The sequence below is a fragment of the Dromaius novaehollandiae genome, chromosome 3 (genome assembly GCF_036370855.1).
Source record: "Dromaius novaehollandiae isolate bDroNov1 chromosome 3, bDroNov1.hap1, whole genome shotgun sequence".
In the NCBI taxonomy this organism is placed as follows: Eukaryota; Metazoa; Chordata; class Aves; order Casuariiformes; family Dromaiidae; genus Dromaius; species Dromaius novaehollandiae.
This window is the reverse complement of record NC_088100.1, coordinates 102031179-102048576: the sequence shown is the minus strand read 5'-3', so window position 1 is coordinate 102048576 and position 17398 is coordinate 102031179. Positions and strand designations below refer to the sequence as shown.

Sequence of the window (17398 nt, the reverse complement as noted above, 5' to 3'; positions counted from 1 at the left end):
CATATACCTGCCTGCATACCCTCCTTCCTATAACTTTATTTTGTTTGCCACACTTGTGACCTTGGTAGAAGTCTCAAGGGTAATTAAGTCTGTGCAATCTTGAAAAATAGTCAGCTGCATAAAAGAAAGGCCTGCTGAGGGGAAAGTTGCAACGTAAACCTGTATATTCATAGGTATCAGAGAATAAGCAGGGGAAAAAGGCATTAGCTGCATTAAAAATTTTAAGTGGAGCTTGCACCTTTTTAGGTGGCAAAGCTGATCACCCATGAGAAACAAGCTTAGGCTTTCTTAGTACCAGCTCATGGAATTGCTTGTTTTACTAGTATGTCTAAATATCCATTAGGATTGTTCTGAATTTACAGTGAAAACAAATTAGATCAGGCACAATTTTTTTGTGTATATTTTTTCCTTCACTTCTGTGTTAATTTTCCCCTCCCTGTATAACTCATTGCTGATTATTAGCTTAGCTTCCACTAAATCTCTTTCGGAGGCTGGCATTTTAACTTACCAGCTCGAGTTCTATATTGTTGTCATACTAAATTGCAGAAAGCAGCAAAATTACCATGGCCTGAGTTCGCACGGTATTTTTTTAAGACATCGCGTGATATGAATAAATCATGTTGCCACCCTGACGTGACACATTAATGAAGATGCATACCCTCTTATGCTACCCTCTTACTGGATGTTAAGTGAGAACCTTTTCACTGTCTTTTTTTCCCTCATTTTCACTGTGGAAGAAGCTTTCTAATTCTGCACATCAGTTTGCTTAGCAATACTGCTGTTGCCTAATACAATAAAAATCAGTTATATAACTGCCTTTGCTAGACATTCATAGAACATTCACCAGATAGCATGGTGGCTGCAGTATCTTTATGCTTTCCACTGTATCTCCTGTTCGCTAGTATATGTAATACGCTCTGCTTTTAATATCGACCATTTTATTTTTTGTCACTTCTTGACATCATGTTTAAAATATTACATACCTATATCTAAGATCATAGCCTTGCAAAGACAGAGTAAATAAATATACTTATTCTGATTTATTGCTAAAAAGACTGATACCATAGCATTATTGCCTCCAAGACAAAAAGCATCACCTACACAGATTGTCACGTAGTAATTTTAATACTCTAATTTTGAACCAAATTCTTAAAATAACCTGTGTTTGCAGATTATCATGTGGCCTTTTGTTCTGAATAATGTCTTGATTAGTGAACTATGTCTTATCAATCCACCAAGTACTGGGTGTCATTGTTCACCTCATTCACAATTCATCTTTTAATTAACAGTATCACAGGCAAAATTCTATTTTGGTCAGCATAATTTGTGAGTGGAATCGGCAGTACAGAAATAAAAGAATTACCTTCTGAAATTATCTGAAGACAACGTAGGAGATGGTGACTACAAAGCTACCTTAACTGGCACCAAAGAGGAAGGGAGGGAAACTATGTAAATGACTTTGGCTTTTAAAAATTGTATTTGCAATGTAAAAATCACTGCTTTGGCCATTCAGTAGCTGCTAAGCAAACTGTTCTATCAAAATTACTGTTACTGAAGATAGAAACCTGAATACTACTCTTAGACACATGCTTTACTTGCTGGAAAGGGCTGCTGACTTACGGAAGTTTAAGGAGATACAAATGTCTTTTCAAGGTTATGCTCTTAGATATAGGTATGCAATAAAGCAACAAAATGCTGACCATTTGCTTGAATAGTTAAACTTTGAAATTAAGTTACAGCTACAGCATTGCTTTAGGAGTAGACAAAGAAGTAAATTTTTTTGATTAATTTTTTTTTAATGTACCAGGCGATGAACCTCTCATACCAAATAGAATGCAATTCTGAATCCATCTCTCTAGACTTAAGGTTTCTAATGATTGCCATAAGAATCCATCAATGTGGGAAAAATTGAATAGCTTTTATTTATCTGGGTCTATAAAGAACACATCTATCTCTACAATACAGATAGACATTTGTCTATTTACATCCACATTAATACACTGAGATTAAAATGACTGCATTTAAGGCACAGTCAACATACCACCAAACCAGCCACTTAAAAATTCCCTCCAACATCCCTTTACCTTATGACTTCTTCCACTCCTATTCTCAAAGGCTGTGGAGGGCTTTGCAATATGCCCTGAAAATGCTCAGACCCATGGAGTATTCTGCCAAGAAGACAGTCAGTTCTGTAACCGAAGCAGATCTTCAGAGCATGCTCTACTGGAGGCCCTTTCTGTTTCAAAATAGCTGGATTTCAGCTTAGCTGCTGCTGGTGACTTCTGTTACACTAAAGTGGAGAGGCAGCCTTTTAGTGTGGAAGAGCCTATTTCATTAGTAGCTTCTAAAACAGTTTTCAGATAGGGACTACCAGTCTCTACTGTCATAATTAATATTATATAATAAATTATTATAATATAATAAGTTATGTATACTTCCATTGTTTTTAATGAATGCAGCTTTTATTAAAAATACTGGAACATAACTAACTTAACTGACCCCCCTCAATCATAGTGCCATTTATTTTTTTTTAATGGCAGAGCTGGTGCTTACACAGGCACATCAGAAGATCAAAGACATATAACGGATATCTGCATCTTTCAAGTCCAGATTCTATAGCATTCTGTGGGCTATCTTGTGTGTTGAGAGTAAGATGAAACTCAGAAATGTATTACAGAGAGCAGGGAAGTGCTATGAAGATTTAACAATAAGATTTAACAATAACCCCGTTAACATTAAATTCTATGGATTTATTTCCTTCAGCTCCTATCTGATAATATAATATCTGATAATTCTGCTTTTTGGCAGAAGATAAAGGCAGTGTGGCTCCTCAACCTTAATTATTGTTCCTGAATATGAATAATATCTATGCATTATGAAGTTACCGGCACAGAAGAAAAGTTATGAAAAATTCTATTCGAAGTTATAGAAAATTATACCCAGGAAGTTGTTAGGTTGAAATAATGGCTTTGCAAGTTTAATTTCTTTTTGGGTCACCCTCCTTTCTAGGTAAAATAAGATGCCTTTCACATTACTGAACCACTGGGTTTTTGTAACATTTTCTATATGCAGCCCAGGAGAGACCATTAAATCATACAGCTTTCTTTCACCCTCTACCTTCTTCCAGAAGAGTGTCATCTTCTGTATTCCTTAAGCATCAACAGCACATGAATAAGAAGCAGCGAAGGTCTTACTGATCTTCTGAGGAATACATAATTATTTTCTGCGTTCTAAGAACAATTATGCAAAAAGTGGCAAACAATATAAAAATAAATGCAGTAAAAAGGTGTACCCTTTATATAGCAAGGATACAATCTGACAAAAGGAAATTAAGGTTATCCTTAGAATATTAAGAGGTGAAATTAATATTTTAAAGGCCATGCTTTTATGATTCTCTTATAGCTCTTGCTAAAAACATATTTTTCAGTTCCTGCAAACAGTCTGTCCAGAGGTGTATGTTCCTTTCATCTCAAAAATTAACCAGAATTCACAAACAAATTAAAGTATGTAAGTAAATGCGATGATTTCTAAATCCTTGAAGTTTCAGAAACAAGTGCTAATATAGTATGACTAATATGCAAGCATGCACTGCTGCCCCCTGATGCAAGAAATGTTAAATCTGTTCAAGGGTAGCCAGCCAATGGCATGCTGCCTGATTTCTTTCTTTTATTCGTATATGGCCATAAATGTATTTGTTACCATTTAGACAAAAATAAGATAATGTCTATATCCTGGGTAACTCCATATTTAAATCATTAGTTGAGAGGGGAATGAAGAGAAGGAAGAAGGAAAAAAATGAGGCCGAAAGAGAAAAAAACAACTATGCACAAATACTATGAGACCCTATGAGAAGCTTCTGAAAATTGTTGACACATATAAACTGCTATTTAGAACCCAGTTTTAATGCATACTTTTGTTGTAAATTACTATTGTCTGGCAATGGCAACATTTATGACCATCTCTGACTAATACTTCATGCAATTATAGTACAGTTTGTCTTCCCACTCTCCTGTCTGTTTACTCACGTCTTGTGCATTGTCTAAATTTGTCGCTGCGAGTTGTCTGGAGCAGAGACTTTGCTGGTATTATTTGCTGGTATAACTTCTAGCAGGCTGGCTCCCCGTCTCGCTGCAGGCTTACAGACAGCGCTAGATGGAAATAATCGTCCACGCGTGACGTCCAGGCCCACACAAAAACTGCGGCGAGCCCGTCAGGGCGCGGTGTTAGGCCGGGGCACGCTGGCGCTGTCCGCGGCGGCACAACAGGTCTTTAGAGAGGCCTCGTCAGAAGCACCCTAGTCACTAACTCGAATAAAACAGGCTTACTGGGGGCTGTTTGTCGTCGGCGACGTTATTCGAGTCGCAAAGCTGGAGCCCTGCCCGTATGAGCAAGGCTGAGCTTGGCTAAGCTCGGATGGTGTGTGGCTCCCCGGGGAGTCAGGGAAGGAGGACAGCTGAAAAACAGGACTTATAGCTTCAGCGGTTTTTATACTTTGCGGAATTTCTCCTAAAGCCGTAGCTCCAAATTCATGTAAATTACAGGATTATTTTTTCTTGAATAAAGCAGTTTTTTCACCTTTGCAACCTGGGTCAAGGTGACCCAAGCGCGCTGAGGGACTAAGCCAGAAGGCAAACAGAACGGGCGGCCATGGCGTGCGTGTGCACCGGGGCCCAGGTGCAGCGACCGCGAGCCGGTGCCGCGGGATGACCCCCAGGCCGCTGCCGCCGGCGGAGCTGCGGCGCTCCTGCGGGCCGGCGCGGGGCCTCGCCGGGAGACCGAGGAGGCGCCTGGGGCACTGCGCTGAGTTACAGGGGAGGCGGCAAAGGAGCGGGGGGGAGAGCCGGGTGCGGGGAGCGCGGGGGGCGCGGAGCCACGGGCCGGGCCTCCCGTGGGCGGGGAGGGCGCCCCGGCCGGCCGCCGTCTCCTAGGAGACGGGGAGGCGGCGTGCGGGCGGCGCGGGAAGACTACAGCTCCCACAGTGCCCCGCGCGGCGGGGCGGCGCCGCGGGCGGCGGCGCCGCGGGCGGCGGGCGGGGCGGAAGTGGGTTCGCCTCGCAGAGCCGCCGGCCGGGCCCGGTTCCGGGTGGCGCTTCCTCGGCGGCGGAGGCGGGGGGGAGGGGAGAAGATGGCGGCGGACTTGGAGGCGGAGGTGCAGGCCATTGACAAGAGGCTGCTGGAGTGCTCCGCCGAGGAGATCGCCGTGGTGAGGCTGCCGGGCCGCGGGGGCGGGCGGGCGGGGGCGGGGCGCGCTCGGTGTCTGGCGGCGGGGAGGCCGCGGCGGCTGCGAGGCCGGCGGTAACGACGGTGGGGGAGCACCGCCGGCCCGGCCGCGGCGAGGGGCCGTGAGGGCCGGAGGGGCGCTGCGAGGGCAGGGTGAGGCCGTGCTGGGGCGACGGGGGGGTGAAGCGGCCTCGGAGGGCGCCGCGGGCTTGAAGCCGCGCCGCTTTCCGCCTGTGCCGTTGTCACGGCGCCGCAGCGCCCGGCGGCTCCGGGGCATCGCGCGGGCTCCTGCGGGGCCGCGGGGCCGGGGCCTCGCCCGTGGGGGCTCGCTTCCCGGCCTGCGCTGGCCTCCTGGCCTTCTCCAAGCAGCTCGAGAGTTGTGTGCTGCTGTTTTGCCTCGCACCTCGCTACCGGCGAGCGTGTCTTGGAACGAGAAGAGCCTCCCTGTTCCTTGGCCTGCTTAGGTGGAAGTCTCGTCCCATATGTGCTTTGCAACATCGAGGTTTTACTACAGGATTCCCCTCCTCCTTTTCCCCCTCTTTTCCAGTATATAAGATGCAGTTCTGGTTGAAGCTTGTCCCAGTTAAACTTGGGACTATTTGGATGAGGAGCTTGTAGAGTAAATAACTAGTAAAATCAGGGTAATACGTGAGATCACTTACTTTTTTAAATAGACTTTTCCAGCATTTGTAGAGAGTAGCAGGAAGGTCAAAGAGAGGGATTCTTAAGGGTAAAGTTTTTAGGGAACCATTTTTTTTTTTTTGCTTCTGAGGTAGATGCCTGATCTTATAGGCACTTGTGCATTTGAGGAATTGCATGTATGTATTTCTGAACATATTGGGATGCTTTTTGTGCACATCTGTAGGATAAGACATTAAAGAGCTTTTTTGTGTACTTTAATGAGAATTACATTGTCTCTTTTCCGAAAGAAAATAAAAGACAATGTTATGATTCAGGTTATTCTCAGATTACAGTGGTTTATCTACAGTGCAGATAAAGGTATCATTAGGTAGGCAAATGTGCATAGTTAGCTATATCCTAGCTAGTTTAGTTCAGGGTGGGTAGCAGTGTAGGTTCAGCAAACCCAGTAATTCCATCAAACACTTCATGAAATTGCCTAAACTGAGCCCCAGCTACCTTTTTACTGGTACATCTGAGTGTGTAGCAGCTGCTTCTTTCTCTGGGTCACAGTGTAGGTAAACCTCAGGTAAAGGTGCACCAAATGGTGCACATCTAAGAATCTGCCATAGGTACAAGTTCTTCTTTAAACTTAGTCAGTTCTCACTTTTTTCCCTATAATCACCAGCATAAGCTACAATTCAGATATCAGTTAGTTTCAGATCCACAGTGTGCTAGCAGTTAAATGCTACCAGCACTTCCTGAATGCGTAAGTAAACAACATAGTTGGTCTTTAGCACTGTTTTTCTCCCTCCTTTGCCAATACTATTACTTTGCTGATAGCACAATGCTAACACAATAAATGCCAGTCCAAAGCAATAGTTATAGTATGTACTGTAACAACTTAACTACAGACCTCCAAAGAACAATAGTCAAAAGGAAAATTACTATCCTCTGTAACAGAATATAAACCTATGTTGCAGATACTAATTTATACAGCTAACCAAAATCATAGATACAAAAGCTATGCCTTTTAGCTCTGAAATAGTAGATTGAGTTGTTTCATTACTTTTTTTGTATTCATTTTTTTCAGCTTTTTTGTCTCTTAATTAGATGCAATTTAATAGAAACTCTGATGGACCCTTAGATATTTACTTGCATAAATGTTATTTGAACAACACTTTTTGGATTTGGGGGGGGGTACTCAAAGGTTGCTTGCAGGAGAGTAAGTCAAGGGAAGGAAATGAAGAAGGATACATTTTCCTTTTTATTAAAAGAATCTCATGGAAGAGTAGAACATTAATTTTTCTTATATGTGAATTCAGGATAGAAGATAGACCAATACTAACTGAAAACTTGTCTAAATATGAAATACTTATGTCGAAGAATAAATTACAACATTTTGAGTGTATGGGTAGGCTTTTTTTTTTTTTTTTTTAACTGAGATTCAGTGCCTCCCAGGTATCAGTCCTCTAGCAAGTTAGCATAGCGTGTGTGTGTATATATGTATATATATATATCTATCTTTTTTTTTTTTTTAAGTTTTACATGTACTCCAAAAGGCATCAGGAAGGCATCTGTTTCCTTGTCCTAGCAGTCCATATTTCTTTCCTTCTGGTATTCCTTTAGCCAGGATTTAATATTCAGAACTGTATGCACAGATACATGTATAGAACTTGTTTTACAAGAGATTTAGGTATGATGACATTCAGTGTTGCCACACCTAACTTTCAGACAAGTACTCCCAGAATTTTTGGGAAGGGAAAGCTGTTTACCTGAGGAACAGGGATTTTCTCTGGCTAGGTATTTTGTCTGAGTTTGTAGTGTAACTAATATGCACTAAGTCTTCTCTAGATAGAAATTACTAATGTACTACAGATTTAAAAGGTTGAAATTAAAGGCATTTTGCTAAGAAAAAATGCAAGCATTGTAACTTATGTGTGCTCTAGAAAATCATCTAAAAATGATCTCACTGAAGAGAGATGATGGAAGAGACTAAGTTGGTTCCACAGCAATTAGGTCAGTTCCTCATGCAGTACTAGATCTTTGGCACTAATGATGGAAAGACGAAAAGATTCATAAGCTAGGAAAAAAGATGTAAATTCTTAGCAATGAAAACTTTAATTTTGGGGTATTTTTTTTGGGGGGGGGGTATTCTCTTAATCCCAATGGGCATAGTGAGATTAACTGTAAACTTCTGGATCGTCAGATAGGTTCTTTTATGGCAAGCCTTTTCAACGGGTTTATTTGGAAAAAAATCCCAGTTTTGTAACCATCAAAGCTAGATCAATTCAAAAATGTTTAGTAGATTGATTATGATTTTAAGCCTAACTTAAGGGAAGTGAGAAAAGCGTTTTATTCCGCTAAAATCTATATTGACAAATAAGCTTTTTTGTATGAAATTCTGAGTTAGAGAAAATTGTCTAGTAGATGAAAATAATACAGTATGTATTAAAAAAAAAAACCCTTAAATGGTACAAATGCTGTGCTGACTCTGTGCCTGTATCCTCAAGAACTTACCAAAACAGTATCTTCTCAAATAAAAATTCTTAAGAGTAAGTCATAAATCATTCAGAGTAAATCAAGCTGTAACATTTGATTACCAAAACCACTTATTTTGGTATAATTAATTCTTCCTTTTCATGTACAGTTTTAGCTTGATATTTGAATTCCTTACCTGAAGTTGCCAAAGATGTCTTGTCATATTTACAGTTTGAAATGGCATGCTAAGGCTGTTTATGTAACGTGATTTAATCACTGCACATTTGCAATATGTTTGTTCCCGTATGATTATTATAAAAACCTAGTAGCCTTAATTTATAATTCAGACCTTTATAAAATTGTAATCCACAAGGCTGAAATAAATGTTATTTTGAGAATTTTTTTTTTTTACTCTGTGTGTGCGTGTATGGATATTTATACAGGGGAAAAACTTAGAGTTCTGAGTTTCTCGGTGGCTTATAGCAGATATGTTAGTTTGGCTTTTAAAAACTTGCTGTCAGCACAAATTGTCTTTAAATTGACTAATTTATAGATCTAACATCATATTTAAAATAGTAATTCAGATAATATAAGTTGTTGTTTTTGAGGTAGGGGAAACAACCCCCTCTAACTTTCTTAGATAAATTTGTTGAAAGTAAAGGGGAGGTGGACTGTCACTTAATGTTGTGTTTGCCAGTCTCTTTGTGCCCTCTGTCTTTTCCTGCCTCTTGCCAACTCCAGGCTTCCGTTTCCTCTCTGTGACCCCAGCTGGCAGCATCAGTCTGCAGTCCAGATAAACACAACCAGCATAGTTTTGGCCTCGCTTTACAAGTCCCTGCTAATGTTGGGGCATTTTACTGGTAGTGCATTCTAGAGGAAATTTTTAAGAATTTGGTCTCTTAAATCTTGTGCTTCTGAGAATTTTCTGTATGTCAAAAGGAGAAAATGTGCAAGCTGGGAAACAGATGATTCCTTTCCTAATGTCTGTCTTACATAATTTTCTAGATTTAACATTTACAGAGGAAAGCCTGGCTTTCTAGTTTTGCAGTGTCATTTCAGATTCTAAGTAAGAAATAAAAAATGTTTCTTGATAGGTAGAATTGTGGACGCTGTTTTTATTAATGAATAAATTGTTTATTTTTTTGTTTTAATTTAAAAGAAATGGCTGCAAACAAATGACCTTCAGAAAGAAGTATACCAGCATCTGGCCTATTATGTACCAAAAATTTACTGCAGGGGTCCTAACCCTGCCCCGCAAAGAGAAGACATGCTGGCACAACATGTTTTGCTGGGACCAATGGAATGGTATCTTTGTGGTGAAGATCCTGCATTTGGTTTTCCAAAGCTTGAGCAAGCAAACAAACCTTCCCATCTCTGTGGCCGTGTTTTTAAAGTGGGAGAACCTACATATTCTTGCAGGTAGACTTAGCATTTCTAATTTATGAAGTCACAGAACAAGTTCAGATGAAAGTACACTGTCCTAAAGAAAAGTTAATAGCACAAATGTATTTTTATACTAACCTTGCAGTGTTCCTTGAGGGGTGGGATTAAGGGAAAATTAACACACTACAGATTTGTAAATGGGAAGATACTAGTTAGTATAATGTAGAGTGTTTTCTGTACAAAAGAAATGCAAGATGAAGAAGGTAGCTGGGTGAACTGTCAATGTCATTTAAGGGTGTTAATCAGAAATAAGTGGGCAGGTGCATGTGCATATAAATTTAGATGTTTAATATCAGCTATTAGTATTGATCCTGTGTTTTACATCTCTTTCCATGACTTGTTAAACTAATATACTGGATGCTAAAACAGATTTAACAGCTTCTTATTCCTTCCCTGCCCCTCTCTCTTTCTAGTTCTCCCTAAAAATTCCATTTTTCTCCAAAGCCTATACAGTTTGAATAATACAATAAGTTACTAACCAATTGCAAGTATTTTAAAAAATTTTATTTTTAAGCCAGTATATTACTAATGTACAGTAATCCTTCTATTCTTTCTTTCCTGAACCTTCTGTAGTTTGTTAAATTTAGTTTGTGCCCTCTCTAGAACAGACTTTTCTTGTCCTGTGTGGTATTTGCCACTCTCTTTGACTCTTGAACACCAGCAATAATAATAATATTTACTTCTGATATCCAGCATTTTTTTGTTGTTTTCTTTTTCTGTCTTTCCTTTTGTCTTTTTTGGAGGGCTGTGAGGCCTGGGTGTCGGTGGGATCTCTGTCTTATCGTGAGGGTTTGTTTTCCTGCTTTCAATGCTTTTGCTGGATTTCCATTCCCTTCATTTAGAAGGGGGGGAATAGCTGTGGAAGAATTTTACTCTAGTGCTCTCCTTTTCTAGAAACTTGATACCTGGCCTTATTGGCTGAAGCTCTGGGTGAGAATGGACTTCAGATACTTACTCAGCAAGTTGCCTCTTTTGCATTTCCATTTCAACAGTCAGTTAGAAGAAGCAGTATTGGAGATTTTTTTTTTTTTTTTTTTTTTTAAAGTCCCTCATCCTGAGGCAGATAAACTTGAACTGGTGGCGTGCTGTAGATCCCTTCAACTGCTAAGAAAGCTCCTTCTGTTTTCCCTCATACATGTTCTTAGGTGCTTCCTTGACAATGTAAAGAAGGACAGAGAGATCTAGATACCATTAGCTACAGATTTCCCTTTCTTGTGAGGGCTGAAGGCTGGAAGCTATGAGAGGCTATGAAAGGAGTTTCCACGGTTTCTTTATGGACCCAAACAACTGAAAAACAAACCTCAGAAGTAGGATTTTAATTCAAATCAAACTGCATTGCAGCCTAGAAGTAATGCTAGGTTAAGTATTAAATGCTCAACTGATGAAATTGTGGGAGTTCTGTTAATTTCTTCTAAACACTTGCTTTTTCAAGACTAGCAGATTGATTATGTGAAGTATATCCTCAGGTATGATGAAAACAAAGAAGAATGCAGTCTATTTGTGTAGAATTTGGAGGATGAGTAAATGTACCATTCACACTCTCGGTCTGTGTTTCAGTAGGAAAAAATTTAAGTACAGCAATATAATCATATTCTCATTCAGGTTGGAAAGGATCCCTGGGAGGACATATTTTCCAATCTCCCACTTAAGTCGGGGTCAGCAATGAATGCAGAGTATTTTTACTCTTTCTGCTGTTGTGATGGAATCTCCACTTCTTTCTATTAATTATTGTGCATATATGTAAAACTGTTAATGTTTCCTCTTATGTTTTAATAATTTTCTTTGGTTTGTAGCTGGTAATGAATAAGAACGAGAGTTTAAATTGAACTTTTTCAGGATACAAAATACTTGTTTTCTGATTCCATGAAATAGGTTAAAGGCAGTGTTTTGTTTTTTTCTTTTCCTCAGTTGTGAATCTTACAGAAAGCTCATATTGGGGATACTTGAAAATTACCTGTTGTAAAATATGTAATTAAAGGTGAAAATATTTGTTTTAATAATTTTTCCTACTGTTTTCAGAGACTGTGCAGTTGACCCAACTTGTGTGTTATGCATGGAGTGCTTTCTTGGAAGTATTCATAGAGAGCATCGATACAGGGTTAGTAATATGATTGGAACTTACAATGTAGTCATTAGTAATTTTATGTATATAAAACTCCTTGTTTATAATTTAAGAATGTAAACACAATTTCAACTATTTTTAAAAGGTAGAGAATAACCTTTAAGGAACTATTTATATTTAAAACTTACTTCCTTTAAACATGTGCATTGTTATTAACTTCTGTACAATAATGGGAATTTTCTTGTAAATGTGAGAGAGAAGTTAAAATAGTAAACTACAACTTTAGATGTTTATTTTAGTAGTCTGTACTGCTAACAGTAGTATAGATTATCAGTAGTATAGAGAAAAATGAGAGGACCTTAGTGTGTTTATAAGCTAAGAAGATGTATAGAAATAACTACTACAGGCTTTCCATAAATCTGTTTTTGACAATACTTTATTGCACTGCTGTTAATATAAATCAAATCACCGCATAAGTTACACTAAGCATTAGGATAAAAAAAAAAGCCCTCAAGAAACCCGGTGCAACCCTCATCTGTCTTCTCTGAATTCCCTGCTGTAATTTACTGATGCCAGCATACTTGTTGGAGATTTTTAGTTTGCAGGCTTAGTGAATTAACAAGACTAGGTGACATTCAAAAGTATGAGAAAATGTTCTCTCAAATGCCCATCTAATCCATCTAGTTTTGTTGATATAGTAGGATGATATGTACCTGTTTGGCAAAAATAGGTGAAAAAACAACTCTTCTATGAATCAGTAAATAGTTGTGAATCAAATAAAATATTATTCCATTTATTGCTTTCAAGTGTTCTTAGCCTTAAAATCAAATTTTATTGAAACAGTGTAAATATATCGTTGCATTATACAGATACTTTTCTTTGTGCTTACTAAAATCGATAATGTGAAAAATTTTTAAGTTTTGTTTGTAAACTCCTGTTCTTATAAACAACACATCTTTTCCTCGCTATACAATACTGCTCTATGAAGTGATTCGTCTTTGTTCTAATTTAAAATACAAGAATCTGATATAGGAAAGGTAGCACTAAAAGTAATATATTCAGAAAATGTTACTACATGTAAGTGTTACATGTTTCTCCTGTGTTGTAGTGTTGCACACTATATTAATTCTGCATAGCCTTGTGGTGGGGTAGAATGGGTATATATAACTTTTGTTTTTAAATAACTATAGATGACGACATCAGGTGGAGGAGGGTTCTGTGATTGTGGTGATACGGAAGCTTGGAAAGAAGGTCCTTACTGTAAAAAGCACGAAATCAACACTTCAGAGACTGCAGAAGAAGAGGTAATAACAATTGAGATATCGTATCTCAAAATCTTTTTTTTAAAAAAGAAGTGAGGGAGTCAAATGAGGTGATTTTTAGTGATAGCTCTGGATACCTGAAATACGTTTTAAATAAAGCAAAGAAAGAGAAATGGCAGTAACCATTAAGTTCCAGCAGGGAGAGAAGGATGATTTTTTTAGTGGCTGCTGTAGATATCAAACGGAGGGCATCCTTGAAGGTGCAAAATAAGCATAAGGGCATGTGTGGTCCCCATGCAAAAGGGGAACTGTTGCTTGTGAACAAGACTGAGACATGGGTAGATCATTATGAAATACCTGCCTGCGTTAAATGATTTATGTATCACAGCTCCCAGGAACTCCCATCATAAATCATTATCCCAATGACGTAGGTGTTGTACAAGGTCAGATGGATAGGGCTCCTGCCCCTAAGTTTGTGCTAAGTATAAAACAAGGCAGTAGAGGCATGTTTTCTTGTATTCTGCTGTATAATAATATTGGTAAGTAAGTGGAATAAAGATGCAGTGATTTCAAATTATGTTTTTGAAGACATGGAAAAAGCAAGTTTTAATACAAATGAGTTTTGAAAGCAAAATCTCTTAGAAGGTGTGCGGAAGTGGGAACCATGCAAGTGAAAACATGAAGGTGTTTGAAAATTTGAGTGATCAAAGGGAAGTTAATGTTTCGGTATTGAATGCTAAATTCTGTCCTTGATGTCCGTCAGTGAAGAACTGGAAAAAGAAAATAGGCTGATCATTGATCCTATTCTGTCTTATCAAATGTAAAGTTATTTAAAGAAAGACATCATCAAAGATGCTTATATCACCTTTGACAAAAGGAGGTGTAGATTTGACAAAATTTCTGTTCTGAATGCCACTTCATTTCTCAGCTGCTATTTATTTTTCAGGATCCCCTTGTGCACTTATCAGAAGAAATGGTAGCAAGAGCTTATAATATTTTTGCTATCACATTTAAATATGCAGTAGATATACTAACATGGGAAAAAGAAAATGAATTGCCTGGTCTAGAGATGATGTAAGTATAACATTTGTATTCTGCCTTTTAAAAAGTTTGTAGATATTTACAATAGAGAGTGTAAATTCTTATTTTAAGCATATTTTCTGTCTTTCCTAAAATTCCATTGGGAGTAGGTTATAGACAAGTCTAAAGTCATTTTTAATGTATTTGTTTTTCCCATATCTTGTGTTTTTTACAGCCTATTTCTCTTTGTAGTGGTGAAACTGCGTGTCTGCAATACCTTCATTTTCTTAATATTGAAAAGGAAGTGTTAATAAAATGCAATAGCCTAAAACAAGTGGAAGGTCAATTTCTTATGACCATTCAAAATTATTGAAATTATGATGATTAAAATATCTTACACTTTTTAGCGATCCATTTATTAGAAATTCTGAAACAGAAGATTAAAGTGTGTTGTAGCAGCATAGTTAATATGGGTGCATTTGTGATGTACTGCTAGTAACTTTGTGTTGTGTGAGGAAGAATGCTATGTAAATAAATAATGAGTCAAAAGATTGCATTGAAAATTGCATTGAAATTATTCAAATTTAAAAAGTGGTTTTGAGGCTCATGGGGTGGAGGGGCTTTTGTTTTTTATTTTTATTTTTTTGAGATTTTCAAGTTTTAGTTGTTTAATAGAGACCTTTATGTAGGATTGAGGAAACAAATGTAGCAAAATAATGCCAGATCCGTAGAGCAACTCAGAGGTTATGGGAAACATTGAATAAAACTATGCTGGAAGGAAATCTGTTTTCCTTGGTAGGAAACTACCAATTCAGAATCAACAAATGTTCAAGAGTAATACTCAGACTAAACTATTAGACTATTGCCATGAGATTTTGCTCATTTTGGATTTAATTTTGCAAGGAAGATGCTGCATATTCATATAGAAATTAGGGGATGTGGTAAGTCCTTTTCAAATAAAATCCTTGAGATATGTTTCAGTACAGCAAGGGAAGCCTAGACTTCGGTACTCTGCTTGGTGGAAAGCTTTGTTACACTAGAAGTATCTTTTCATTGATATTACTTTGAATTATATAAATTCAATGCTTGCTTTGAAGTGAGAAGAGTGACACTTACTACTGCATGCTTTTTAATGATGAAGTCCATACCTATGAACAAGTTATATATACTCTTCAGAAAGCTGTCAACTGCACACAGAAAGAAGCTATTGGCTTTGCAACAACAGTAGATAGAGATGTAAGTAAATTCCTTGTTAGAACTTTTAATTATACTTAACCTAATGCTTATTTTATGTCTGCACTTACTTTAGTCTGGTTTCCCAAAGAGTATGGTTTATGTGATTAAGCCCTGTGTGTCAGGCCAGTCTAAAATATCTTGACTCGTTGGCCCATTCAAACCAGAGTTAATCCTGAGTGTACATTTCAATGCAATTGTACTCCAGTGAGTGCAGGTGATAGGGTGTCTCTCCCACTTCCTTCTTTCAGTCAAGGGCAGACAGCAGCTTTAGCTCATCCCTTACTATATGCCCAAGAGTTGATGCTGGAAGAGCCCCTGTACATGCTCCAGGCATGAGAAGAGCTGCTCAGACAGTGATGCCATACAACTGTGAGGGACAAAATGCATCATCAGCTGCTCCCATTCCAGAGCTCATGGAACTTTTTGTTTTGTGGTTTCTAATCTAGGTTTTGTTTTTTTTTTTTTTTCCCCATGATTGTTAAAAGATGGCAGGAAGATATAAAGCATTTCTTACATCATTTAGAAAGAACTTTGAGTGCAAAACCACTGCACACTGAATATAGTTTTAACTAGTATGTTAGTATCAAAGAACTCTGCCAGCTCTGTTTGTCTTCTGGCTTGTGTGTATTTTTAAGAAGAGGCTTTTCTTCTGGGCAACTTTCAAGGCACAACTACATTTTATTATTTGTGTGTGAGCCGGTAAGCAGCTGCTCTGAAACTGAATGTCCTTTAATGTCTTGTTTGCTTGTGGTTCATTGGTTTGAGGGGATTTTCCAAAACGGAATGAGACCATCATTTTAGAATGTTAAAAATTAAACTTGAAGAAAGTAAGTGGAGAAGGAAATAAGAATGCTTTGTATTACTTAGCACTACATTACATATTTTTTGTACAATCACTATGTTTTCTGTGATACCAGTAAATATTTAAGTTTTCCTCCTGTTCTCTGATTATGTGCTGGCTTGATCACATGCTCTACAGATTTAGAGATACTTCTTTACAGTTGATCTCTCTCCTACTTCTGAAGTTATTTATTTATTTATTTATTTATTGAAAAGAAATTAGAAGATAATGCGTGAAATTGTTTTGGTGTCAGACTAGACCTAAGATTTGAGTAAGCTATTCTATCTATAGTACAGCATAAATGAATTAACCATCTGTACTTCGGCGTATGTATTGACAGTGTAGAAAGACTCACAAAATGTGAAAACCTTCCAATTTTGAAACAAACTATGTGCTTATTTATGTCAGTTAAGAAGGCCAGTTAGCTTTAATGTCTACTTCTAAAAAGGTACTGTCATGTATGAAATACCTTATTTATAATACTAAAAACTTATATGTTGTACTAATGTGTTGATTATTAGTTTCAGTAAAATTAAAAAAGATAGTTGTATCATTAAAAAATTATACATGGAAAATTTAGTGTAACAGGTAAATAGATATGTAGCATAATTTTCTTTTAAAGTGTAGAGGTTGCTTTTTGGAAAGCCAGGTATATAGCTATATACAGTACTTCTAAAAATGAAAATGGCATAGAAACAAGGTTAGCTTGCATCTGAAACTTCTACGTTATCTTTAATGATATTGTAAAACATAGTATTTGAACTGGTTATTTTGAAATTGGTGGTAATATTACTTCTTTACAAATTTAAAGGGACGTAGATCTGTTCGATATGGAGACTTTCAGTACTGTGATCAAGCAAAATCTGTAATAGTGGTAAGTATTACTTTTTACTTATTTGTCTCATCTTAACAAAAAAAGTTTTACAATTTTTTTATTTTGTTAGTCTTGACTCTTTATATTACAATAATAAAAAATGTTGGAGATTATTATTTACAGTAGACATAGGATACCTGGTCTATACTCTGTTTTTTTCATTTTTTCTTTTTTTAATTACCTATAGTCTGATTTGCCCCCAAAATAATTTCCTAAGTGGGGGGGAAAAAAGTTCTAGGCAGTTTTTTTTCTGTGTAATCTTCATTTTTTATTTGACAGTTTGCTATAATTTTATCATTTTCTATAAAATTTTCATATCTGCAAATATTTATACATAAATGC

General features: G+C 37.7%; 1 protein-coding gene across 7 annotated transcripts in view; it reads left to right on the top strand.

The window, feature by feature from the left end:
- Positions 1-4998: 4998 nt before the first annotated feature.
- UBR2 (ubiquitin protein ligase E3 component n-recognin 2) overlaps positions 4999-17398 on the top strand; it is a 58066-nt gene continuing 45666 nt past the window's right edge. For 4 of the 7 annotated variants that reach the window (XM_026123270.2, XM_064509604.1, XM_026123271.2 and 1 more), the window contains exons 1-7: positions 5000-5202; positions 9478-9737; positions 11781-11859; positions 13014-13127; positions 14032-14159; positions 15203-15341; positions 16994-17056. In XM_026123270.2, coding sequence (XP_025979055.2) covers positions 5125-5202; positions 9478-9737; positions 11781-11859; positions 13014-13127; positions 14032-14159; positions 15203-15341; positions 16994-17056 — 861 coding nt within the window. In that variant the 5' untranslated portion in view covers positions 5000-5124. Of the gene's footprint in view, positions 5203-9477; positions 9738-11780; positions 11860-13013; positions 13128-14031; positions 14160-15202; positions 15342-16993; positions 17057-17398 lie in introns of all 7 variants that reach the window. The other 3 variants (XM_064509605.1, XM_026123265.2, XM_064509602.1) reach the window with 1 other exon arrangement.